The 26,396-nt window shown below is 40.6% G+C and overlaps 1 protein-coding gene across 1 annotated transcript in view; it reads left to right on the forward strand.

Annotated features, from left to right (window-relative positions):
* Window positions 1-4,743: 4,743 nt before the first annotated feature.
* Window positions 4,744-26,396, forward strand: part of ADAM22 (ADAM metallopeptidase domain 22) — a 175,418-nt gene continuing 153,765 nt past the window's right edge. The window contains exons 1-2 of the mRNA XM_006099078.3: window positions 4,744-4,852; window positions 5,300-5,460. Coding sequence (XP_006099140.1) covers window positions 4,771-4,852; window positions 5,300-5,460 — 243 coding nt within the window. The 5' untranslated portion in view covers window positions 4,744-4,770. The remainder of the gene's footprint in view (window positions 4,853-5,299; window positions 5,461-26,396) is intronic.

The following is a 26,396-nucleotide window of genomic DNA, read 5'->3' on the forward strand; positions in this document are numbered from 1 at the left end:
GTGCCTCTACCCCTTATATTCAACCCTCTACGCCTTGTATTCAACCTTTCAATCATTCTCTTCCCAAATGCCTTAATAGCCAGTCAAGTAATTTCTCCCTGCCCCTGAGTCCACAAATACTCTACATCTAGGCCACTTCTCTTTGCTCACAAAGGGGATGACTAGGTAGACCACTTGAAGCTCTGCCCATTGGGAAGATTTCCCCTTGTGACTGGTTACCAAAGCCACCCACCCCTGAGTGCAGCTATAAGGCAGTTGCCATCTATTTTCAGCTTGCACCCACGGAAGCAACTAATTCATGAACTAAGTCTGGGTTTTTACTCTTCATCTGGTCTTAAGGGATGGCCCATATGCCTAGAGGTATGATCTAAGAGCGAGGACCTAGGGGAAAATCCCAAGTGAAATGAGGAAGCAGGATCTACAGGCAGATTCTAGGTCCTCTCACCAGAGCCTCCACCTTATGGCAGGAAAACCCCTGACTTGGTCACAGAGGTCAACAACAATGACTGGTTAGAACCAGATCATCCCCAAATGGAGGAAATACCAAAGACCTGACCCCAAAGCTCACTGTACCATCATTATAATGAAAACTGACATCGCAAGTAGAAGTGGGGGCCAAGCGGGTGGTGAACACCATGACACTTCCTGAATGGACCATATTAGGAACTCCCAACCTGAAGGTGGAGACAAAATTTGGTGCCACAGGTTTCAAAAACCTGGAACACATAAAATCCCAGGAACTGACTGACCATGTGCACAACTCACTTGCAAGTTGGCCCACATCCACTCAGACGCGTACTTCTGCCTCTTTCACACAGGCAATGGCAGAAACACTAGATAGGCTTTGGTGAACAGGAGCCCATGCTTTGTCTCTACTTGAATAAAACTTGCTTTTGTTCTCACTCCAAATCATTCTTGAAATCTTTCCTGTATGAGTCAAGAGCCTGGAGGTCGTCTGATACGAGAAAGGTCCTGGATTGTGTTGGGACAGGGCCAGGTCCCCGCTCTGAACAGGTCTGGTGACACAACAGCGATGGATGACATGGGGGTCTGGGCTGTGTGCTCATGCAATTCCCTTGAACCTTCTGGTCCTGCTCTTGCCTAATCTTGGATAAACCAATCCTATCTTACAATGGCTTCTTGTTGCACCTGCCCAATGTTATGAATTAGAAGATCTGACCAAACCCCAGCTCATGATTGGCAGTTGTGACCATATGATGGTTTTTGCTCCATAGTCAGGTGCTCCATCTGCCATACATCATCAAAAATACAAACCATATATATAGTTTTTTTAAGTACATAATTCGCCACTAAAGATGTCATGGCTTTACTCTAAAACCCCAAAGCCTCAGCTGTGATTTCCCCATTGGGGTTTGCCATAAGTTCCAGTTTTCCTACCTCTGATACCTCTAGAACCTTTGAACCTGCCTGGTGAGGCTGCAGAGCTTTTTCTGCTCACAGCTGGCAGCATTTAGCAAAGCAGTATCCCCAGTTGAAACATACTGCTGCTACAATCTGAAAAGGCCTATCAGGAATTATGCTTTCTTCATATTTGGGAAGCTCAGGATGCAATAATTTGTCTTTTGGTGGGATTTCCTGGCATGCTCCTGACCACTGACTCAAACTGATACTGATGGGGCAGGGCCCTGAGTCTTTTTTTTTTAAGATTTTTTAAAATTGATTTTTAGAGAGAGAGGAAGAGAGAAACATCAAGGTGAGCTGCCTCCTGCACGCCCCCTACTGAAGATCGAGCCCAAAATCCTGGCATGTGCCCTGAGTGGGAATCGAACCAGCAACCTTTCATTGCACAGATGATGCCCAACCAACTGACCCACACTGGCCAGGACCTGAATCTTAGGGTGTATCTTTCACACTTTAGAGAACATGTCTTATCAAAGTTTCCAATGTGCTAGGAACTTCCTTCTCAAATGGTCTAATGAATATGATATCATCAGTATAATGGATGAAAGTGATATTCTCCATGGCATCCTCTTCAACTTATAACAAAGGAAAAGAAAGAATGTATACGATAATCTTTTCCCAATGAACGCAAATGGTTTCTCATCCTTTTTTTTTTCCTGACAGGGATGAAAAATTATGCGTCTGCCAAATAAATGGCTGTATACCATGTACCCGAGGCCATGTTCATTTCTAACTTTTTAAAAAATCCTCACCCGAGGATATGTGTGTGTCCCCCACCCCCCATGTTCATTTTTAATAGAAAAGACCGCATCTGGCATTGCAACTGCAATTGAGGCTGCTACTTAGTGCAGTTTGTGGTTGTCTACTGTCATTCTTTATGACCCATATGCGATTATGATGGGAATTAACCATCTTCTGGATATTTAACAGGGATAGTAATTCCTCCATCACCACCACAAAACACTACCACTACCACCACCATGACCCCAGGTTAAGGTATTGTTTTTGATTTATTTATTGTTTGGCTAAGGGAGGAGCAGTTTTAGAGGTTCCTACTTGGTGTCTTTTTCTTTCCTTCCTTCCTCCGCGCCCCCCCCCCCCCCCCGCACTATAATTCTTACCCTGTAGGCCAGGGAAATAATGTGGGGGATTTTATGAAGTACTAAGCATTTCTTTTCTAATAATACATTCAGAGGCTGTGAGCGAAACCTTGGTCAGGACTTTATTTATCACCTAGCTCCCAGATGCCCCCACTATAATGGGTGCTTTGGGTCCCAGGTACCACTGTCAATTCAGACACTGCATCCAACAAATATTTGGGTATTTCCCTTTCCCTGGCGCACAATTACTGAAGTAAATGAGGTAAGTCCCTTTGTGGAAGGATTGGGGGAATCATTACCACGTGTACTTGACATGTATTGCAGGGTCCTCCTGGGACATGGCCTTTTCTTTAGTCGGTGATTTCTGGGTTGCAAACCTGACTAATGTCTGAAAACCAAACAAGAGATCATGACTTCTTATTGGAGCAACTGCTCTCAGCCTCCAGAGGATGATCTATTTTAATGGCACATATTCAGTAATTCCCTTGTTGGTTGTCTTATCTATTTTGCTCCTAAAGGAACTATGTTCTCTTAACCAATTCCACAACTCACTGAGAATCAGGATTTCTTTGGCTGCCTCTTCAACCTTGCCAATTAAAACTACGTGTACCTGGCAAGACAACGGCCAGAAGAGCACTACTTCAAAGAGATTCAAAAGAGACTAATGGACCTCAATATAATGTGCCTCACTATAATAAAGACCATATATGACAAGCTCACAGCTTGGGTCCATGATGTAGGGGATGAAGGTAAAGGGCTATTCCAGGCCTTAGTTCTAATTCTGTTTTACAATGACTATTTTGGAATCTTCTGCATCCAAGGTATAAAGTGTACTGTTGAAAACTTGTAGCTCCTTATTCAGGCTACAATTACATGTCATATATAGGATTCTTAAGTGTCTCATTATTTGGAGATTTGGGGAAATGTCTTTGAAATGACAATAAGTGAGATGTGGCTACCAAAATATGATAGAATGTTCTCATAGGCAAGAATTTAGGTCAAGGGAAAGGAGTCCCTCTCTACTGTTTGCTTGTGAAACCATGCCTAAGTTGTACTTAATTCTGGATACCACACTTTAGCTGGGACATTGACACACTGGAGTGTATTTTCAAATCATCATGATGGCAAAGGAACCTGAAACCATGTCACCCGAGGCAGGAGTGGTAATTGTGTGGACAATTATGTTATTACTGTCTTATCTTCAAGAGTTAACATTTGAAATTTTTTAAAAAATGGAATAAGCAGACGAAAAAGTGGAGTATTCCAAGTCTGGCTTTCAGATACAGGTTTGAGGCAGACAGATATTAGAGAAAGGACAAAAACATCCTCCAGAGTTGGCTAAATCCAGCATATCCTTCAAGTGCCTGTGTAGACCTTCTTCAGGAGGTTCTCCCTGCCTCCCCTTGACTAAGTTAATGACTCGCCTCCAGCATCATCTGGATACTTTTCACCTGTTACGTATAAGACAGTGTTTACTCGACTGCGTCTGAGAACAGGTGTCTCCTATACCAGTGTTGTTCACAGTTGTGTTCCCTGAGCTTAGTCAACTGCCGGGCATATACTGTAGTAGGTCCTTAATCAATACTTATTGGGTAAGTAACTTACCATGAATTATTGAAGGTATAATTCCTGATAACTATTAAAATTGTGGGAAACATTAATATGGTTCTTTGTGGACGATGTGGATGAATACTGCTCCGGCGGCAGCGCGGTTGCATATCCTCGGTGCCAAGAGGCCTGCCAACATGACCTCTCTTTCTGTTGCCCTTTTCCTGCCTCCTGCCTTCATGCTGTAGAAGACCTCACGGTCACGAGGTCGCAACCATCCGCTCCGTGGTGGCGATGAGCGGGACGCGGGAGAGAACTACATTTCCCAGTGACATGCGCGCGTCCCTGCCCGCGCGCTGCGGGGCGAGTGCACCGGGCGCTCGCTCCCTGCAGAGCGCTCATCGCCTGCCAGAGCCTTTGCCAGGCGATGGGGTGGGAGGCGCTAGAAACCACTTAGCTACAGCCAACCGCCCAATGCAGCACTCGCAGGCTCCCCCCGCCAGCGGAAGCTCCTGCGAAGCACAATGCAGCACTGAGGCAGCGCAGCGGTGGAGGCTGCAGCGCCACGGCCGCCGCAGCACCGGCCGGGGCGGGGAGGGGGCGGCCCGGGCGAGCCGGGGGGCGCTGGGCCAGGGAGTCGGACCAGCTGACCCGGCATGAAGAGCTGAGCGTCTCCAGCGAGGTGGCTGACGGCAGCACCATGCAGGCGGCGGCGGCGTCCGTGCCCATCTTGCTGCTCTGCGCCCTGGGGACCTGCCCCTTGGTGCGCGGCGGCCGGGCAGGTAAGTTCGCCACCCTCTGTGGCTTAGGGACCTACCATTTGCCGGGCATCTCTACAGCCCTCCGGCGCATTGCAAAGGGGCATCCCCATTTCCCGAGTGCGCGGGGAGATTTTTTTTATTTGGAAAAGTGGAGCAAAAATACGTGTGGGGGCGCGCGGATGCATTAGAAGCCTTTGGTCAGATGTCTGTTTTTCTTTTGAAGAAGAGGCATGCGGCGGATGGGGAAGGGGTGCTCTGCTTCTGGGCCCCTATCCTGGATGCGCTCAGAGGAGCGGGTCCCAGGCTCTCCGATTGGTGCCTGCGTCCTTCCCAGCTGGGGTCCGGGAGGGACGGGGAGGTGGAATGTTCAGAGGGGAGGGGTCGGGCCGCAGGACCGACGATTGTGAGTCAGGGTCATTATTTTCGCATTTTCTTCCTATTCCCTCCTTCTCCCCTTCCTGCCTGGAGGAGACGCCTCGTTGACTGAGCTGGAGAGGAGGAACGAAAACGGCTTCCTGGAGCGCCAGAGCATCGTGCCACTCCGGCTCCTCTATCGCTCTGGCGACGAAGACGAAACAGGGCACGACACGCTTACCACGCGGGTGCGGGGCGACCCCCGCGGCGCTCAGGTGAGAGGCGCGGTCCCGGGAGGGTGGTCCTCTGCGCTGCCCAGCCCACCCGCGACTCCGCGTTTGCTCTCGGTTGCCCTGGAGATGCGGTGTCTTAGGTGAAATGAGCGCCTAAGTAGAAATCCTACTAGTCCAGTAGGACGCTCCCTGCTTAAAAAAATGAAAATAAAAATAAAAATCGGAAAGGGGGGACAACCCCCCTCCCCCCCCCCCGCCCCCGACCTGTGGGTAAGAGGAGTTTGTGCAGTTTGCCTCCAGCAGTGCGGCTACTGAGCGAAAGGGCGGAGACCTTCTCTCTTCTCAAGGAAAAGCAAAAGGCCATGCATGGGCAAGAAGGGATATGATATTTGGGCAGGATTTGCATCATTATTATTGTGGTGGTTGTTTTAATGCTAAGAGAAGACTTATAAATGATTTAAACCACAACTGGTGCTGTAGATAATTGGAGAAACAAACCTAGACATCCCTAACTAAACTCAAACCATAAAACTAACCTAAACGGAAGGGTTCTCCTCTCGCTCAATATGTGGACCCCAGATTTGTGTCCAATCACCTCCACTTTCTAGAAAAGGCGTCCCCCTCCCCGCTTTCTTCGTTGGTAGAAGCCTTCTTGGTGTAATTAGGGCCATGGTATTTATTGAGCACTTGTAAATTATGATTTTAAAAAATCGAAATTTACCAGTTACCTGCATTTGGATTAATATTACACATCCACAGGTATGCCTGAAAATTATTTTGCACTTTCTGGTGAATTTCAGTAAATATCTGGGGCTCTGTAAACATTTTTTGAATTCATATACATCATTCTGGCAACCAGTTCACCTACCTGTAAGTGCATATTAAGACAGAACTTGTTCATGTAGTTGAAATTTTGTAAACTTAACTGAAGCAAACTTACAATTTGTATGTGTAAAATATGTAAAAATAGAAAAATACCATTTAAATTGGTATTTGTAGCCAAATGTTAAAATTTTAATATAACAGGAATTAATTTAAAGGACTACAATAAGTTATCAAAGTTAGGTTATTGTAGTAAAAAATCTAATATGCCAAGCCTTTAATGAAAGATTCCATGATTTGAATTAATATTTGTTAAATGCCCATTTTTCTTTTTCATTTTAACTTGTTTCCATAGTAAAACTGAAGAAGCAGAGAGCACTGTCTTATTTTTCAATAAGTTAGAATTATTGTTGTGGAGGAATAAATTTTAAACACACACAAAAGTAGAATATTGTAATGAACCCCGCTTTGACAATTAGCAACTTAATTACCAATTAATTCAATTATCAATCTTCTTTTACCTATATCCTACCTATTTTCTTCCCCTTCTTGTATTATTTTGAAGCATATGATATCATTTCATTTATTAAAAGTTCACTATGCATTTCTAAAAGATAAGGATTCTTTAAAAAATGTAACCATATAATATCTAACATAGACATATATTAAGTATGTAAATATGTTAAAATGTATATAAATATGTTAAGTAAATATACTGTATATGCACATAATACATACATATTTATGTTTGTTTGTTTGATCCAGAACCCAAATAATGTCTTTCGACTGCAATTAGTGTGTTTTGTTTTGAAGTTTCCCCTCTACTTTTTTGGTTTGTTTTTCCTGAAGACCTGGGGTCTTTCATCCTGTAGAGTTTCCTACAATGTGAATTTTTGCTGATAGAGCCAGTGCTTTAATACAAATCACAAAGCCTTTCTCAGAGAGCAAGGGAGACAGAAGGAAGCAGAGAAGCAGATAAAGAGAAGTGCAGGACTGAACCTGGAAGTGCTGTCGCTGCCGCAGGCTGGTACTGTCCACAGAACCTCTACCCTTCTCTGTGTTGGTGAAAGACCAGCACTTGGGAAAACAGGCCAGTCCTCCTCTTTTGCTCCCCGTTTATGGAGCTCGACTTCTGCAGGATTTTTTTTGTTCCTAGGCCTCTCCACTTGGGGCAGAAGATACCTTGGGCCCCTGCAGTTTCTGCTTTCTACAGCAATAAACCTCACAACTGAAAAGAATGACTCTGCCTTCGGTGAGAGCTGAATGAATTGGTAGGATTTAGGTTAAACGCACGAATAGATTACTAATTCAAGTCAGCAATGAAAGTGAAGATACTGTCTTGTCATCAAAGTAATTATCACAGGAAGTCATCTCAGTGCCTGGCACGTAGTAAAGTATACACAGCACGTCTGGCTGGATGTCTGGATCACCTGGGGAGCCCATGCAGCTTGCCGTGCTCCTTAAACTCTAGTTAGAAATCACTGATACGAGGACTGAATTGGGCAGAGTGTGAAGACCTACTTGCCATATGACAACTTTTCCGGCAGTTAGGGAACTAAGGAGTTTTCTTGCATTGTGGCATTTCTAGTTTCCTAAGAGCTGTAATTTGACCTGAAAACATAAGGTGATTGTATGTGGCCCTTGGTATTTCTTTGGTAATTAAATAGATATAATTTATGGCATCTTAGCTACCCTTAGATATTTTTAGCAACTTCCTTTCTACTTTAGAAATAAAGTTAGGATGATTTTCTGTTAGCTCACAAAACACATATTCATTTGTTGATTTGTTGATTTAAAGGCATTTATTTACTTGAGCCTCTTCTGTGTACCAACTTCTGTGCAAGGCCCTGGGAATTTAAAGAGAAAAGAGCCCAGCCAGTGTGGTTCAGTGGTTGAGCATTGACCCGTGAACCAAGAAGTCACTGGTTCGATTCCTGGTTAGGGCACATAGGATTCCTCCTGTGGGCTTCATCCCCAGTAGGGGGCGTGCAGGAGGCAGCATATCAATGTTTCTCTCATCCATGTTTCTTCCTCTCTCTCTAAAGAAATCAATAAAAACATATTAAAGAGAAAAGGCACATTTTTCACCTTTAAGGGATTTAGAGACAAGTGGGAAAATGGATGAGTGAATAGCAGTTACATTCTGCCCTTCTGTGTGTGATTTTCTGGAGGTGGTCCCAGAAAACTGGAAGCAGAGAAGACCTATTATTTAACCCAGGGAAGAGTCAGGATGGACTTTTGGGGGGAGGTGCAGTGTGAGCTCTGTTTTGAGAGTAGGAATTGGCCAGATTAAAGGGAAGGGTCAGGAGCATGAAACCCAAGCGGCAGCAAGTACATAGGCACATGGAGTCAGGACACATTTAAAAAAATATATATTTTATTGATTTTTCACAGGGAGGAAGGGAGAGGGATAGAGAGTTAAGAAACATCGATGAGAGAGAAACATTGATCTACTGCCTCCTGAACATCCCCTACTGGGAATGTGCGCGCAACCAAGGTACATGCCCTTGACCAGAATCGAACCTGGGACCCTTCAGTCCCCAGGCCGACGCTCTATCCACTGAGCCAAACCGGTCAGGGCAGGACACATTTTTGTTAACCGCAAATAGTTCAGATTTAAGGGACAGATGAGACAGAACAGGAAAGCAGAGAGATGCTGAGGCACCTTCATGATTTGCTGAAGAGTTTGGACTTGGTCCTAAAGGCAATCTCAGATTTTCATAGGGAGAGTTAATTGACCAGATTTGTGTTATCATGGGATAATCTTAATTGTTAGAAATGAATAGTTTTAATTTCAAAGAGTCAGTGAATGGGTTTATTTACTTTAATTAATAGGTAAATGCCAATTCACATACTCATTAAGCTTCACAGAAACTTAGTTTCCAAGTAGACTGAAAATACTGTAGAAATGAATTAATATTTACAAAGCACTTAGAACAATGTTGGGCATGTTGTAAATACTGTGAGTTTCTGTTAAATAACAAACTCCCCCAGGCTTCTTGCGTACTATTTAGTTTTGTGACATCATTTTAATGCAAAAATGATGCCCTAATCACCTAAGTTTAACACATTCCCAGGAGTAATTTACAGATTACTCAAATTTACATAACCAAGTGGAATCTAACAGTGCTAGAGATGGAAGAGACCTTAAAGGTCATCTCCAGTAAGTCAGGAGTTATCTCTCACCAGATAAGATCAAGCCATTGACCCAGAGTAAGGAAACAAGCCATGTATTAAATTTCAGAAAGCTCACAGAACTGTGATAGTATGACACACCTCAATTTTACTCCTAATGTGTCCTTTTTTCAGTTTTTATCACTAAATGGAGCAGAACACATATTTTGGGGAGAAATTTACATTTTAGTTCTGTGGAAATACTGGCAATTTTGTGTGAAATAATAACTCTGTTGGTATGAGTCCATATTGCAAAATATTTCTTTATTACATGAGCAGTTACTTGAATGCATGCTTTATTTTTATCCCAAATGGGATGATACCAAAAGCTTATTATGCCATAAAGTCCTGGAAATGATAGTCAATGACATATTTGCTGTGGGTAACCTTGCTTTCCTCTAGGTTGTCTACCTCGTCTGAAGTAATTTCAGTCTTGTAAAATAATACTCAACTATAATACTCAGAATGCTCAGTGTCTTGTCTTCTCACTTGAAATTATTTGTGCTGAAGGAATTGTATGTTTGCAGATAAAAGAACAGAACATACTTTTAATGGGGCACCTCTATGAGCATGATATCACCTACTGAGTCTTACTGATGATTTGATACTGATAATCATGAAATTGCTATTTTTAAGATTAAGCCCCTTAATGGTTACTCCTTGTTTGCTAGCCATGTGTGACAGATTTCTGTGGCATCAAAGAAAGGTTACTTGGTGATTTATTTTGTTGTGTGGTCACCCTATAAATTTTCAATAATTCGTTTTTCACCCAGTCATTGCATGTCTCTACAAATAGCAGAATTTCTTTTTGTCAGAAGACTTTGTTGTTAGCAAATAGATGGGCTACTTATTTCTCTGTCTCTTTCCCTGGAAAGTGTTGTAGCTTCTCAAGTAGTCGGTCAGGTGCCAAGAACATAGACCTACAGTTTGTCATAGTTTTGATAATCAGTAACGAATGGGGAAAGTGCAAGGTGGCAGCAAGATGGCAAGCAGTAGGAGTGCTCCCTTTTTATGATTTTATTTATACATATGCCTAAGCATGGATGAGCTGTACTTAAAATTGTGCTATTTCACTTGGGAGCTCTGAGTCAGCTTGATGGTAAAGTGTCTGCAGTACTGCTTCCCTGGTGGAAAAGGGCTCCTAGAATTACAGTTTTAGAAGTATTTTGCAAGGAGAGCACAAACCTTGTTTTTTCTTAATGTGCATTTGTTAAACCTAAGTAGCTCAATATTGATAAAATTTCCCCACCAATCGTAACTTTGTTCTGCTGCTGTAAATAGGAAGGAGACATTTCTTAGTTCATTTCTACTCCCCTACCAAATAAATAGTTAAGAGAAAATGAAATTCAGAATTGTAGGAGTTTCCCTTAAATATTGTTTTTACTTTACGAGGTTCCCAATTTGTATATATTTCTTTGGGGCATCTTTGAAATTCTGCCTAATGGTTTTACTGTGCACAAAAAGAACCTGTCTTTCATAGGTTCTTTATAGCTACACATGGAAAATTCTGAATTATTCTAAGAGCTTAGGGGTTGATACAATTTTTTTTTTTAGTTTTATTTGCTTTCTTATATTTCAAAGAATACCATGTGTTTTATCATTTTTAATGATTAAATCCCCTCTTAAAAGTCCATGGCCTGGGGCTGGCTTTAATGTCACAACACTGAGAGTGAACCTATGAGGTCTTCCATGGGGCTCAGATAGAGCCACATTTATCATTAAGTCCATGGAAAAGCCCCAAAGAGAAAAAGTATGTTAATACAAGGAGGAGGAAGAGCTGAAGAAGAGGAAGAAAACTTGAGGGGAGAATAGAGAGTAGGAGGAAGGAAAGAGAATTCAGGAAAAGAAATAAATACAGTAGTGTTATCATATGTTCTAGTATGTACTAAAATATTTAATCTGCGGTAACTTAATGTGGTGACATTTTATGTGCCAAATGATTTTCTGAGTACTTGATGTACATAAACTCATTGCATCCTTACAGGAATCCTGTGACAGGTAATGCTTGTCAGCTGCAAAATCACAGAGCTGGAAGGTGGCTGAGGCCACTTGAACCCAGGCACCTCAGCTCCATTGCACTGCCTGTGTGCTTAACCACGGTGCTAAACTGGCCTATGGTAGGAGACCACCAACATTTTCTTAGATGTCATTCGGTGACCCTGGGGTAAAGATTTCTTACATCTGCCCCATTGGAACTATTTATTTCATTCAGTGCTTGAAAATGCTTGTTAAACTTACGAAGTCTCTTAGAGAAGAAGCTTGCAGAACACAGCAGGGATGCTTCATTGCACTACCTAGAGAATGAGAATGGAATATAGAGTGAGACTTAACATTTAAAAGGGGAGAAACTTCTCCTGGAGGAGGTGTGTTTTGTTTGTTTGGAACTGGATGTGTACACTGATTATTAGAACTGTGGTAAATCAAAGGTTTTAGTCTTCACCAGTCAACACCAAAATTACATACGTTTTTAGTAAAATAATTTTTATAAAACAGAAACATGAAATGCTAAAGAAGGATCCATATTTATACAATCTTCTTCAAAGGAAAAGGTACAGAGTATCTTTTTTAAAATTTTATTTTATTGCTTAAAGTATTACAAAGAGTAGTACATATGTCTCCTTTTTTTTTTTCCCCCTTGACCTTCCCCTGGCCTCCCCTACCCCCCAGGATCTTGCGTCCATTGGTTATGCTTATATGCATGCATACCAGTCCTTCGGTTGATTTCTTACAAGCCCCCCAACTCTCCCCAGCCTTCCCGCTGTAGTTTGACAGTCTGTTCGATGCTGCTCTGCCTCTGTATCTATTTTTGTTCATCAGTTTATAATGGTCTTTATTATCCATAAATGAGTGAGATCACGTGGTATTTTTCTTTCTCTGACTGGCTTATTTCACTTTGCACAATGCTCTCCAGTTCCATCCATGCTGTTGCAAATGGTAAGAATTCCTTCCTTTTAACAGCAGCATAGTATTCCATTGTGTAGATGTACCACAGTTTTTTAATCCACTCATCTGCTGATGAGCACTTATGCTGTTTCCAAATCTTAGCTATGGTGAATTGTGCTGCTATGAACATAGGGGTGCATATATCCTTTCTGATTGGTGTTTCTGGTTTCTTGGGATATAGTCCTAGAAGTGGGATTACTGGGTCAAATGGGAGTTCCATTTTTAACTTTTTGAGGAAATGCCATACTATTTTCCACAGTATGCATTCCCACCAGCAGTGCAGGAGGGTTCCTTTTTCTCCGCATCCTCGCCAGCACTTGTCAAAGTATCTTTTTTGTCTTCACAAAACAAGTAGCTCCAGGGTTCCAGGGACACATTGATGCCATGTTTAGCACTTGTTATGTTCATGTCTAGAAATGGATCTAATGTCTGCTGCTATCTCACATGTCCTTTTTAAGCACATGGAAATATCTAAATGGCAGCAAAGAGTATCTGCACTCTGAATGTTTGTTGGAGTTTAATGTGCCAGGAATTTGCTTAAAAGGAACTAATTATGGAGAATTATCTTCTATTTCTCCGTAGTGTCCTGACCTCACCTCCAGAGATCCTGGGTGGGGGTATTTTAAAAAATCTCCCCAGTGGATTCCAATTTGTACCCAGGGTTGAGGAGCTCTGGGTGTTCTTCAGATTTAAGAGATTTTTTTTCTTAAGTCTCTTTGGATTTGAGTTAGTTACAGGAGAGTTTGGTATCTGAATTGGTTATCAGTCTTCTCAGTCACTTCCTTGACCTCTTCAGTCATCTACCAGGCTTTTTTTTTCTAAAGGATATTTTGGACATTGTACAAAATATTCCTGAGAAACCAGTTACAGTATTAATCGAAGTCTTGGAAAACATCACAGGATGTCTCGTCAGGACCAAGAGGAGAGATTCGTCCTGTAACTGTGTTTCCTTCTTTGAGTTGGATGCCAAACATTTAGAGGCAGATTGTGGCCTCCTGCAAAGTGAAAGGCACAGCGTGAGTTTTCAGAGCAGCTTCCTGACTCTCTCAACAGCGTGCTCCTTCTCATTCTCCCCATTTCAGCTCAAAAGTCCTCTGAGATATCTCTTGGTTCATGAGATTTATCAGCCATGGAAGTCTCGGATCTGTGCACATATCATATGCACGTTACACTTTGATTAAAATAAACATTGAGGCCGAAGCCGGTTTGGCTCAGTGGATGGAGCGTCGGCCTGCGGACTGGAGGGTCCCGGGTTCGATTCCGGTCAAGGGCATGTACCTGGGTTGCGGGCACATCCCCAGTGGGGGATGTGCAGGAGGCGGCTGATCGGTGTTTCTCTCTCATCGATGTTTCTAGCTCTCTCTCTCCCTTCCTCTCTGTAAAAAATCAATAAAATATATTTTAAAAAAATAAATAAAATAAAATAAACATTGAGGATAAAAAAAAAAGGAATCTCTGAGAGGTTTCCTCTGTTCATTTTCCTAAACTAGTCCCACCTCACCCTCTCCTTATTACATCACTTTACTCCGTGGTCTTCTAACATTTGTTAGCATTTGACATTCTTTTTAATGATTGGTTTGTTTATTGTCTTTCTTCCAATATGCCATCACTAGAATGTGTAAACTATGAGAATAGTGATCTTGTCTCTTTATTCACAACACATCTCCATTGCCTCGAACACTGAGTCAGTGTTCAATAAATATTTATTGAATTAATGAATTTTCCCTCACCTCCAGTTTCTTCATTTACTTAAAATTTTTATTTTATCTTGTAATTGTCCATATAAACAACCTGAAATTCCTTTTGGAACAAGGTAGGGTTCCAAATAGATAAATGCATGAATAATTTTAGTCTTTTAAAATATTGAATTTATAGACCCCTTTGATAATTATAATTATTTTACAAATAATTAAATAGAGTTCAGTGTGCTATATTTTAAAATATATACATACTTCTGGTTGCCAGAGGGAAGGGAGGTTGGGGACTGGGTGAAAAAGGTGAAGGGATTAAGAAGTATAAATTAGTAATTACAGAATAGTCACAGGCTTGTAAATTATAGCATAGGCAATATAGTCAATAATATTATAATAACTATGTATGGTGCCAGGTGAATACTTGAAGTATTGGGAGGAACACTGTAAAGTAAATGAATGTCTAACCACTATGCTGCACACCTGAAACTAATACAAAATAAAACTGAATGTAAACTGCAATTGAAAATTAAAATTAGAAAAAAAGGAAAAAAAATTAAAATAAAAATGCTTTCATAAAAAAACTGATTTTATACTTCTAGATCAGTGGTTCTCAACCTGTGGGTCGCGACCCCTTTGGCGGTCGAACGACCCTTTCACTGGGGTCGCCTAAGACCATCCTGCATATCAGATATTTACATTACGATTCATAACAGTAGCAACATTACAGTTATGAAGTAGCAATGAAAATAATTTTACGGTTGGGTCACAACACGAGGAACTGTATTTAAAGGGCCAGAAGGTTGAGAACCACTGTTCTAGATGTTCCTTACTTCTGATTTCATCATTTGAGTTGCTTTTAAGATATAAATCTGTTTTTCCCTAGCACAGACTATTATATGTAATTTCATCTTGAAAATAAAATTTTAAAAATGCTGTATCATAATCCAGAAATATCAGCTATTCTAACTGGAAAGAGAAAGAATAAAGAACTTAATCCTTTATCTGCCCCACTCCCCACCCCTGCTCAACAATCTATTTGTTGTTTACATTGAAGAAAATTTTCAGAATCATGTTTATCAGCAAGAGTAAATAAATATTTTTCTTCTCCTTTTTAAAAATTAATTTTGTACCAGGGTATTTTTAAGACTTAGCAATGGTTGCCCTTTTGTTGTATTTTTTGGCCCAAGTAAAGAACATTAGATAACTCTTTGAAGATGGGAAATCAATGATGCTTTCCCAGACAGGCCTCAAGAGCTCACATTTTGCCAGTAGTTTTAGACTTTCCTACCCAAGGCAGAATTATGATAAAAATGGGGAAGAATATTGATGCTGAGATACTGAGAATTCTCATTTAATTTAATTTCTGAGGTAAGTTTAGCATGATGTTCTTAGAGTTCTTAATGATCTTGCATAGACAATGTTCTCTCATACTTAATGAAGGAAAATACTATTAATTCATAACTTGACCAGTTTAATATGAAATCTACTTGAGGTCATCGATTAATGAGTTGTTTAGGACATTTCTTTTTAAAAAAGTTTTTTATCTTCCAATTACAGTGATGTACTATATTATATTAGCTTTGAGTATATAACTCAACGATTGGGCATTTATATTACTTACAAAGTGATTACCCTGATAAATCTAGTGCCTATCTGATACCATGCATAGTTTTTACAATATTATTGACTGTACTCCCTATATCCCCTTGACTATTCTAAAAAAAACTATCAATTTGTACTTCATCCCTTCACCTTTTTCACCCATCTCCCCAACCCTTCTCCCATCTGGCAACTGTCAAAATGTTCTCTGTATCTATGAGTCTGTTTCTGTTCTGCTTATTTATTTATTTAGATTCCACATATAAATGAAATCATATGGTATTTGTCTTTCTCTATCTGACTTATTTTACTGAGCACAATACCCTCTAGATTCATCCATGTTGTTGCAGATGGCAAGATTTCATTCCTTTTTATGGTTGAGTCATATTCCATTATATAATATATACACTACTACTTCTTTATTCATTTATCTATTTAAAACATTTTTTTGTTAATCCTCATTGGAGGATATTTTTTCCATTGATTTTTAGAGAGAATGGAAGGGAGAGAGGAAGGGGTGAGAAAGACAGTGTACACTGAATTGTACACTCGAAGCTAATATAACATTAAAAGAGAGAGAAACATTGATGTGAGAGAGACTCATCGAATGGTTGCCTCCCGTATGTACCCCAGCCAGGGCTGGGATGGAACCTGCAACCCAGGTACATGCCTTTGACAGGGAATTGAACCCGCTTGGGCTGATGCTTTACTGAACAAACCAGCTAGGGCTCATTTATCTATTGATGGACACTTAGGTTGCTTCCATATCTTGGCTATTATAAATAACTAGAGGCCCAGTACACAGATTCATGCATCAGTGGGGTCCCTCTGCCTGGCCTGTGGACATCCCCTGAGGGGTCCCAGATTGCGAGAGGTTGCAGGCCAAAGTGAGGGACCCCATCAGTGCACAATCAGGGCCAGGGAGGGACTGCGGGAGGGCTCCAAGGGTGTGTCCTGCCCATCTCACCTAGTCCTGATCAGCCTGACCCTAGCCCCCTGGTGATCAGTGAACGTCATAGCGACTGGTCAAACAGTTGAACAAATGGTCAGACACTTAGCATATTAGGCTTGTATTATATGGGATGCTGCAATCAACATATGGTGCATATATTTTTTCGATTTAGTGTTTTAGGTTTCTTTAGATAAATACCCAGAAGTGGAATTGTTGGGTTCTTCTTTGTCTCTTGTTATAGCCTTTGTTTTGAAGTCTGTTTTGTCTGGTTAGGACATTTCTTAAATGTTCTGATTATGCAATCATGAAGTTTGCAGTTATCATAGGGTGATGGGGTGTAAACATTATTTTATATTTATTTATTGGATAGAAAAACATTGAGTGAAAGCATGCATCCTCATCTTCATTTTTATTTCTTCCCAGCATTGAACACAGAGCCTTGTACATAGCAAGTGCTCAACAAACCCATGTCAACTGAATGAAATCACTGATGCCATGACTTATAGAGCCCTGTTCCATTCTTATGCCCCCAGATCTCTGTTGTCATATCAGGTTTTTTCTGGTCAATTATTTCTTTTCTCTTTCTTTCCTCCTCTCTCAGTACAGGTTCTGTCACTTTCCTGTTGCTTCTTTCCATTTGTCATTTTCCTGGGAATTCAGCCTTGCTCTGTTCACTTTCCCTATGACCCCACTCTATTTCTGTCGAGTGCCTCTTTTTCTCTTAGCAACTACAGTAAAAAACAAGTCCCTGAAAGGTTATTTACATTCAGTGTTGGGAACCATCTCTGCTGCACGGTGCTGGACCTAACTTATTTTGGGATTTGAAAAATGTGTTATAGTTCAACAAGCTTTGCATTTAACTACTTACCATTAAGTGTGTGCGCGCGCGCGCGCGCGTGTGTGTGTGTGTGTGTGTGTGTTTCTTTTTTTCCTGTTTATTTCTTTTGTTCCCCTTAAATTGTTTCTATTCCTTCTCTTCTTTGGGTGTGGATTCAGATGTCCCTTCTGCTCTTCACTGCCGGACTAAGCGCCTTTCTAAAATTATTCTCCTGTTCTCATTGCTCATAACCCCCTAGATTTAAACACTGAGTTATGTGCTCACTCCACCCTCCACCCTTGTTGAGCATGTCACTTCTTCTCAAAGTCTTCCAGACTGTTCCATTGCCAGTTGCTAGAGGATTCAGACACAGTATTAAGGAATGATGAGGCACTTTTACAGGTATATTGAAAGTAAAACTTGCCTCACAGGCCTGTCATAAAATCATCCCTGCTTATGTGTGTGTTAGGGTGGGTTGGGAGGTGGGGATTAAAGCACTGATCACTTGGGTGTGTCAATGGAAGGTGTCCCCATGAGGTAGACTGTCATTCCTATCCACCATCGTTTGTTTACTGCTTAGCACTGTGCCTGATGCATAGTGGATGCTCAGCAAATGTTTATGTTCTGTCCTCTGAGTTTTCTGTCTCAAAGATGCAGAAAAAATGTTCTGTGACCATTTGTTACTGATTTTATATACTGTTGGTGTATTTTCAACCAGTTGCAGTATTTCTTTCCTCTGGATTACTCGTCTTTTGTTGGGATGGGTTCAAGAGGAGGATGGGCCTCCTTCCACATTTGTGCCTTATCTCTGACCTCTTTCTTCCTCTTCCCCCACATGTATTCTTGCCGGCCCAGCAGAGCTACCCTGGCTGTAGTATTCCCAGGCTCTGGGAGAATCCCATCACCTTGAGCATCTGAACTGAGATAGCTGTTCTCTTGCTTCAGGTTTGAGGCAGGGCTTATTAGGAAAGGCAGGGCCATGATGATGAGGAGAGGGAACACTGGAGAAAGTGGTGGAAACTCAGACAATGATTGGTACACTGTCATTTTACCTCATAAAGCCACCTTGCTGTCTCTTGGCTGCCTTAATCACTGTGACAAAATCATTCGTGTCAGTTTATAGCCCTGTCTCTCGCAACAAAAATAAATCCAAGCTATTTAACCTTTGTGTGTGACTTTATTCACCAGATTTTGCCATTTGCTGCCTAGAGCTGTATTTTCTTTAAGACAATGATGTGTGTCTTCTCAGAGAGTGACATACAATATTTTTGATGGATCTGAACTCATATGACATGGAGTTCAGCCAAGGAGTTCCCTTGATATTTGTTCTCAGAGGTTTTTTTTTTTTTTTTCTTTAACTCTAGTTTTAAACTTAGGCCATATCCTCTTTCTTTTTCTTTCTTTCTTTCTTTCTTTTTTTCTTTCTTTCTTTCTTTCTTTCTATCTTTCATTCTGTCTGTCTTTCTTTCTATCTTTCTTTCTGTCTTTCTTTCTTCCTGCCTTCCTTCCTACCTTCCTTCCTGCCTTCCCTCCATCCTTCCTTCCTTCCTTCCTTTCTTTCTTTCTTTCTTGACAAGTTTCAGGTACATCTTGTCTAATAATGTTTTATTTTTTCAATTTACTGCTCTTTTAGGGGCTAACAAGGTAATATAAAATATTTTACTGTCTTTGTTTCTTAGGTGGTAGATGTTACCCATATAGTACTGTGACTCCATGAGATCTCCATGCCTCTAAAAGCTCTGCGCATCTAATTGAAACCAGAAAGAACACCCCTAGAGAACAATCCCTTTAGAATAAGTAGAGACCACAGGGAGGGATGGCCCTTTGGGCTGTTTTGAAGCATATATATGTTAGTGTGAATGAAGGATCTGAAAGTAGGTTTAAGATCAGAAAAGAAAATAAGGGCTTGTGGTGGAGAGGCAATTCCATCAAAATGTTAAGACCCAGTAACTGGCCCACAGAAATTAACTGTTTTCACGACTCCAACTGACCTACTATAACCTCAGGAACAAAATTATTCATATTTTTAAAAAATATTTTTATTCATTTCAGAGAAGAAGGGAGAGGGAGAGAGAGATAGAAACATCAACGATGAGAGAGAATCATCAATCGGCTGCCTCCTGCATGCCCCTCCTGGGGATCAAGCCCACAACCCGGTCAGGTGCCCTTGACTAGGAATTGAGCTGTGACCTCCTGGTTCATAGGTCAATGCTCAACCACTGAGCCACGCCAGCTGGGCCATATTTCAATTATATATAATAGGTTTTTCTAAGAACTTTATTGAAATATAATTTACATATCATAGAATTTACCTACATAACAAGAGTCTACAATTCAGTTTATTAGTGTATTCAAACAGTTGTACAATCACCACCACCACAATCAAGTTTAAAGCATTTCCATCACCTCAAAAAAGAAACCTCATACGCATTCTCCAAACTCTCTCCTGTACTGCCTACTCTCAAACCTAGCCCTAGGCGGCCACAAATCTACTTTCTGTCCCTATAGACTTGCCTCTTCTAGACATTTCATACACAAGGAATCCTACACTATGTGCTCTTTTGTGACTAGTTTTTTCCATTTAGCATAATGCTTTCATGGTTCATTCATGTTGTAGTATGTGTTACTTCATTCCTTTTTATTGCTGAATGATATTCCATTTTCCATTCATTTTGATGAACATTCTCCCCCCGCCTTTTGGGGAATTATGCATAACACTCTTATTAACATTTGTACAAAAGTGTTGTTTTGTTTTGTTTTTTGTTTTTGTTTTTAAATTAAATCTTTATTGTTCAAATTATTACAGTTGTTCCTCTTTTTTCCCCCCATAGCTCCCCTTCACCCGGTCCCCACCCCACCCTCTGCCCTTACCCCCCCCCCCACTGTCCTCATCCATAGGTGTAAGATTTTTGTCCAGTCTCTTCCCACACCCGAGAATAGTCAGTCCACTCCCTTTCTATGCCCTTGATTCTATTATATTCACCAGTTTATTCTGTTCATCAGATTATTTATTCACTTGATTTTAAGATTCACTTGTTGATAGATGTGTATTTGTTGTTCATAATTTCTATCTTTACCTTTTTCTTCTTCTTCCTCTTCTTAAAGAATACCTTTCAGCATTTCATATAATACTGTTTTGGTGGTGATGAATTCCTTTAGCTTTTTCTTATCTGTGAAGCTCTTTATTTGACCTTCGATTCTGAATGATAGCTTTGCTGGGTCAAGTAATCTAGGTTGTAGGTTCTTGGTACTCATCACTTTGAATATTTCTTGCCACTCCCTTCTGGCCTGCATAGTTTCTGTTGAGAAATCAGCTGAAAGTTGTATGGGTACTCCCTTGTAGGTAACTGACTTTTTTTCTCTTGCTGGTTTTAAGATTCTCTCTTTGTCTTTTGCTCTTGGCATTTTAATGATGATGTGTCTTGGTGTGGTCCTCTTTGGATTCCTTTTGTTTGGGGTTCTCTGTGCTTCCTGGACTTGTAAGTCTATTTCATTCACCAGGTAGGGGAAGTTTTCTGTCATTATTTCTTCAAATAGGTTTTCAATATCTTGCTCTCTCTCTTCTTCTGGCACCCCCATAATTCGGATGTTGGTACGCTTGAAGTTGTCCCAGAGGCTCCTTACACTATCTTCATATGTTTGGATTCTTTTTTCTTTTTGTTTTTCCGGTTGGGTGTTTTTTGCTTCTTCGTATTTCAAATCTTTGACTTGATTCTTGCGGTCCTCTAGTCTGCTGTTGGAACTCTGTATAATATTCTTTATTTCAGTCAATGTATGCTTAATTTCTAGTTGGTCCTTTTTCATAACCTCGAGGGTCTCTCTAGATTTATTGAGGGTCTCACTAAATTTATCGGCGGTTTCTAGAAAATTCTTGAAAAACCTTATAAGTGTGATTTTGAACTCTATATCCAGTATTTTGCTTTCCTCCATTTCTGTCATTTGTGACCTGTTTCTTTGTCTCTGCATTTTTTATGCTTCCCTGTGTTGATAGAGTGGCTTTCTGTGCTAGGTGTCCTATAGGGCCCAGTGGCTCAGCCTCCCCAATTACCTGAGGTGGACACACTTGGTGCACCCCTTTGTGGGCTTTGTGCACAGTCTTGTTGTAGTTAAGCCTTGATTGTTGTAGGTATCACTAGGAGGAATTGACCTCCAGGCCAATTGGCTGTGAGAATCAGCTGTGTCTACAGTGGGAGAACTTCTGTGCTGGAGACATCCTTATGGGGCAAGACTTGCTTCAGTGGGGCTTTGGTGCTCACTGAGTCTGCCCCTTGAGTGTGTCACTTATGGATGTGAAGAGTTGTAATCTGGTATTGTCTCACACTAACCACTGGGTACACTGGCTCTTGGATCTCCAAGGAGGTGCAAAGCCAGCCATTGCCTGGGGTCACCAAGCAGGAGCTACAGAGAGATCTTCAGATTCCTCCTCTTTGTATTGGGTTTGGAAGTGCCCAGTTGAGGCCCAGCTGTGTAGCAAGGCAAGCTGCTGTTGCTGGATTGATTGCTTTGGGGCTCCCTGACCCAGATGCTGTCTGAAAGGTTTTAGGCTGAGAAAGGAGAGGCCATTCAAATGCAAAAGCCACTGCGCACAGCTTAGGTGGGGTTGTAAATTGGGTGGGGCAGGGTCTCAGAGAATCATCAGGGCGGAGCAAACAGCAATGGCTGCCAGTCAGCCATGCACTGGGGAGGTCCCAGCACAAGAACAAAGACTGCTGCGAGCATCTCTGTCCGGAAGAAAGCTGCCCCCGTGTTCCTGCCCCGATGCCAGTTTCTCCCCATATGTGTCTGGGTCCCCCAGAGTCTCGCCTGGCACTGGAGTTATGAGCAAGTGGGAGTTTGTATCTCCCTCTCGATTAAAAAAGCAGCACACTCGGGTACCAGCCTGTTCCGTGCCTCCGCACCTCCTACCAGTCTCAATGCACTTTCTTCTTCACCTCTTTAGTTGTAGAACTTCCACTCAGCCAGCTTTCCTGCAGTTCTGGATGATAGTCGTTCTGTCTTTTAGTTGTAATTTTGATATGGTTGTGAGAGGCAGCAAGTACAGGTGTTTACCTATGCCGCCATCTTGGTTCCTCTGTGTACAAAAATTTTTGTGTGAAAATATGAAAACATGCACACACCAAAAATCAAAGCATGTCATCGTGAAACAATACTTTCATCCTTAATACATACAGCAGTATACTTTTCACTCTACTCTGTTTTTTGTCATGTTTTAAAAAATTTTGGCCAGGTTATGCTTAAGTGATTTCAGAGCCTTATAATGGATCATGATCTGACCTACAGATTTAAAAACTGTCCCTCAGGATTCCAGACAGATGAGCCTAATACCTACAAGGCAGCTCTTCTTTTGAGCAGCTCTGGGAAAGGTTTTAGAAGGTTGAGTCAATGTGTGCCTGCTGGAGCTTCCAGCCATTAATTTTTATTTCTTGTGCGTTTACTGGCAACAGTATTAGAGACATCTCTATGCTGTATTACTCCCCCCCCCCCCCCTTTTACAATATATTTTTATTGATTTCAGAGAGGAAGGGAGAGGGAGAGAGATAAAAACATCAATGATGAGAGAGTATCATTGATTGGTTGCCTCCTGCATGCTCCCCCCCGCCCCCCACCCCACCTCGGGGATCGAGCCTGCAACTTGAGCATGTGCCCTGACTGGAAGTCAATCCGTGACCTTCTGGTTCATAGGTTGATGCTCAAGCACTGGGCCACACAGGCTGGGCCTTTCCCCTCTTTTTATCCTCACCCAAGGATATGTTTATTGATTTAAGAGAGAGAGGAAGGAAGAAAAGGAAAGAGAGACAGAGAGAGAAACATGGATGTGAGAGAGAAACATCTATCAGTGCCGCCCATATGCACCCTGACTGGGGATCGAACCCTCAACCTAGGTATGTGTCCTAACCAGGAATCAACCCACAATCTTTTGGTGTACAGGATGATGCTCCAACCAACTAACCACCTGGCCAGGGCAGTGTTACTCATCCCTTAGTTGTTATGTGGCATCAAGGAAATCAACCATGCAAAGATGCTTGTGAAAAAAAAATTTTTTTTATAATTGTAAAAAGTTTTATGTTTTGAAATAGTTCAAGTTTACAAAAAAGTAGAGAAAATAATGTGACAGACACTCTTGTACTCACCATCCAGGTCAACAAAATTTAGTAGTTTTTTTTTTTTTTTTTAAGGACATAACTTTATAGATTGAGTTTATACTTTCCTTCCTTTCATTTCCCCTCCCTTCCCAGAGGAAATTACCTTGCAATTGGTGTCATTTTGCCTGGCTTTCTTTTTATACTTTTACTACATAAATATTTCCATAAACCATTGAACTATTTTGTGTGTTTTTTAAATATATATATTTGGTATCATATAGATCCTTTTGCCACTTCTCAACTTGATTTTCAATCTCTTATGTTGATACAGGTAAAATAATTGAATTCATCCTTTTTTATTGCTATCTGGCTTTCTGTTTCATAAACCTACCAGTTATTTATTTTCCCTTTAATGACATTTATAGACTGTTTCCAATTTTTTGCTCTTTTTTTAATTTTATTTTTTTTAAATTAAATCTTTATTGTTCAGATTATTACATTGGTTCCTCTTTTTTCCCACCATAACTCCCCTCCACCCAGTTCCCACCCCACCCTCCGCCCTCACTCCCCACCCACTGTCCTCATCCATAGGGTGCACGATTATTGTCCAATCTCTTCCTGCACCCCCCACACCTCTTCCCCCCCTCAAGAATAGTCAGTCCATTCCCTTTCTATGTCCCTGATTCTATTATAATCACCAGTTCATACTGTTTATAAGCAGTGTATGCCATTGATATATACATGTATTTCTGTCGGTATGTATTTGGAAGTGAAATTGTTGGCTCTTAAGGTTTGTATATTTTCAGTTTTTCTACATATTGCTACATAGTACAGTGAAATAACCAATTTACATTCCACCAGCAATGCATGAGGGTTTCTGTGCATTGCCACCTTCATCATCATTTAGAATCATAGGACTTTTAAATGTCTAACAACATTGTGGGTGTGAAAATGGTGTTTTGTTACTTTCCATTTTTATGATGACTAATAAGATAGAGTGCCTTTGGGGACTACTAGTACATTTCTGCTCTGAATGACCTCATCACATACTTTCCCCAATTTCCTAGTGGGGTATTTGTCTTTTTCTTATTGATTTATAGGAGTTTTAAATATGTTGTGGGTTCTTTTCTATTATTAGTTACCTCTGTTACAAATACTTTTTAAAAATTTTGTGGCTTACCTATTCATTCCCCTGGTATCATTTGTTGTGACAGATTAAAAAAAGTTTTTGATGTGTTCCATACCGACCCTTTCCTTCATGATTCTTTGTGTGTTTGTGTATTACATTACTATATTAGAATCTACTATAGTTTTATATAAGTCTTAATTTTTAGTAAATCAAATCCCTGGTGCAGTATTATTCTTTAAAGAGTAAATGAGACTTCATAGATTCAAAGCCCACCTTTTGCCCTGTGTGAACTTGATGGATACTTCTCTAATCCTGACTTTTTATACCAATAAAATAGCAATAAGAATAGTACCCAGAAGGGAAATGGAGACATTTGTAATAATGTAAACAATACAAATAAAGTAAAAAAAAATGAATAATACCCAGTTCAGACATTATTGTGAGGATTGAAGAAGATAATACACACAAAGCTTATAGCTGAGCATTTGGCATATAGTAAGAGTTTAATGAACGTTAGCTCTTTTTTTTAGCTTTCATAATTATAATTTCTTGGTATAAAACTGGTGTATAATTTTTTCTATACATAAATCACTGGAATTCTCTGATTTTACAAGAGCCATGATTCACATCAAATGTTCCAGGAAGTAGAGGTGCTAATTCTGAGTTCCAACTTTGTTCTCACTGTTTTCTTTCCAGGAATTTAGCAAACCAAGTTATTCTTGCCCCCTTCTCCCCACCCCATAATATTAGTTCAGGTATCAGGTGGGGTTTATTTTTTAAAAATGGAATGAGCAACCATGCAGCTCCTTTACTTTGGGATGGGAGACATCTCTGCATGAGCTAAAACCTCAATAGTCTGTAGTCTGAATAGGGCTGCTCCCAGCAGGAGAGTGAGGGAAGGAAGGAGAGCAGGTTTCCAAGAGGGTAAGAGGCAGCTAGGTAAAAGGTTGGACTCATAGTTCCCAAACAAGGCTGAGTTTAGGATCTATATTTTTAACTGGATTAGAGGATAAAGTGTTCTATTTTAATATCTTGTTTTAGTTTCTTTTTTTAAAACCATGTTTTATCTGAAGAACTTCAAAACGTAAAACTCTAAAGGAACAGACATTTGAGGAAGAAAGGGCTCCCCAGATTTTATAGAAGGTAGCAGTTATTATAACCAAGTCCATTCCTCTTCCGTGGAAACTAAGATCACCTTGCATTTGAAATATATTTAGTATAACAATATTGATTTTAAATGCAGTTTTTATAACAGCTTTATTGAGATACGATTTATGTGCCATAAGTTCATGCTTTTAAAATGTATAGTTCAGTGGTTTTTAGCATAGCTTTTAATAAAATATTTAGTCATGCTTAATTCTCTTTCCCTTTCTGTTTTGATCTTCGCTTTTTACCATTCTGCTGTTTTGGTCCCATTGTAAACTAGCTGTGATCATAAGTTCCTTTGCTCAGTGTCTTGCTGAGACAACTCTGGGCCCAGCGTTCCAATTTAGCCTTTGGCTCAACAGAAGAACTTCCATTTCTTGCAGTGAATTCCCATATTTAATAAATATTTCAACACTTAATCAATCAAGCATGTGTTCCTGAATCTCCAACACTTTTCAACAAACAGTCTTTCCAAAATCTGTTATTCCAAAATTAATTGTTTGTGTTATTTCTCTTTCTCAAGAAATAATTAGGTTAGAAGACATCCGCCTGGCTTTTTATTTTTAGTATTCAGATGTTCACTGCAGAAGTGTGAGGAAAGAGAGCTCCAAGGGCAGAT

The sequence above is a fragment of the Myotis lucifugus genome, unplaced genomic scaffold, assembly GCF_000147115.1.
Source record: "Myotis lucifugus unplaced genomic scaffold, Myoluc2.0 scaffold_257, whole genome shotgun sequence".
Classification (NCBI taxonomy): Eukaryota; Metazoa; Chordata; class Mammalia; order Chiroptera; family Vespertilionidae; genus Myotis; species Myotis lucifugus.